Source organism: Liolophura sinensis, chromosome 8 (assembly GCF_032854445.1).
Source record: "Liolophura sinensis isolate JHLJ2023 chromosome 8, CUHK_Ljap_v2, whole genome shotgun sequence".
Lineage (NCBI taxonomy): Eukaryota > Metazoa > Mollusca > Polyplacophora > Chitonida > Chitonidae > Liolophura > Liolophura sinensis.
The window spans coordinates 12,197,266-12,198,831 of NC_088302.1; the positions used below are offsets into that span (position 1 = coordinate 12,197,266).

Below are 1,566 nucleotides of genomic sequence, written 5' to 3' on the forward strand. Positions count from 1 at the left end.
GGTTTTAGTCACTGGTATGCCTTGTTAGATCTGATTCATCTCTTTCCCGAATATTTCTAGCTGTACCTGCTTGATCACGAGAAGCTCTGCCTCTGCATAAAGTCTTACGGATTTCGATTCCGTTCCCAAGTGCCATCCCTTACAGGAATTGTCCCCGTGATAGGATCGGCTGATATACTTCAAGTGAGCAATGGTCTTGACTAACCTTTTCCAGACGGAGAAACATTCAAATCTGTGTGATCCCAGAAGCCTAGTCGTCGACGTTTTCAGCACTTGCAAATCAGGTCTTATCTCTTTGTCACTTTCTGGCAATTGCAGTGGGTATGAATCCTCAAAGGTCATTTCCTCTTTGAGAAGACAAGGTGGTCCCTTCAACCACATGCTTTCTCGCATATCTACAGAAGACAGGGGTCTGGTGGCAAGATCTGCTGGGTTCGACCCGATTGGAACATACATCCACTGACTTGGTTTGGAAAATCTGGTGATGCGTTCTACACGGTTGCTGCTAAGCGTCTAGAAGTGCTATGGGTGTATCCCAGAACGATTCTCCTGTGGGAATGGAATTTGATAGTATCTGGCTGGACATCCAACTGCCATTCTTTCGGCCATGTCAACAGCCAACACAGCGGCGCAGAGTTCCACTCTGGGCACGGTGTGTCCATGAGAAGGTGCCACCTTTGATTTACCCATGATGAATCCAACTTCCTTGACGTCATTCACGTCTGTCGTAAACAGGTATGCTACGGCAGCGATTGCTTGTTCAGATGCATCACAAAAGATGTGCACTTCCTTCGAAACGGTTTGTGTGAGGGAGGTTTTGACGTATGTCCTGTCAATATGAAGGTTACCAAGTTCTTTTATGAAATCTCTCCAGGTTTCCCAAAGTCTCTTGCGCTCTACAGGCAGGGGCTCGTCCCAATCCTTGGTTTGGGAGATCAGCTCTCGAAGAAGGAGCTTGCCTTGAATAATCACGGGGGAAACGAATCCTAGTGGATCATACAAACTATTAACTATAGATAAAATCCCACGGCGGGTGTAAGGTTTTTCCCGAGTTGACACTTTGAAAGTGAATGTATCCGACTCCAAATCCCATATCAGCCCTAGACTGCGTTGGGTTGGAAGAGTGTCGGACCCTAGGTCGAGGTCTTAAGTTCCTTGACGAGATCGTTCGTAGGAAAGGCACCCATGATATCTGTATCGTTGGATGCAATCTTGTGAAGTCTAAGATTACCTTCTTCCTTCAGAGCTTGCCGAGTCCTCGACATCAAGTCAATTGCCTGCTCCTTGCTCGGCAGTGAAGTGACTCACCCTTTCTCCGGCCAGGGCTGTTCTTCGGAGTCCGAAAGTTGCTACAGCCGGGGATGACGTGTTTCCAAACACGTACGCACATTCGGAATTCAATCATGTCCTTCGCTGGGTCGTTGTCGCGATACCAGAAAAAACGAAGAAAGTTGCGATGCTCCGGGCAAACAAAGAAGCAGTGAAACATTTGCTGAATGTCTGCAGTGATTCCTATCGCTTCCTTGCGGAAACGCAGTAGAATTCCGAGCAGGCTGTTGGTCATTT

General features: G+C 47.5%; 1 protein-coding gene across 1 annotated transcript; it reads right to left on the minus strand.

The window, feature by feature from the left end:
• Window positions 1-522: 522 nt before the first annotated feature.
• LOC135473191 (uncharacterized) lies at window positions 523-1,265 on the minus strand. Its single transcript, XM_064753033.1, has 2 exons — window positions 1,232-1,265; window positions 523-986 (listed from the first exon to the last, which is right to left on the minus strand). Exons 1-2 carry the CDS (start codon window positions 1,263-1,265, stop codon window positions 523-525), a joined length of 498 nt encoding a protein of 165 aa, XP_064609103.1.
• Window positions 1,266-1,566: the final 301 nt, after the last annotated feature.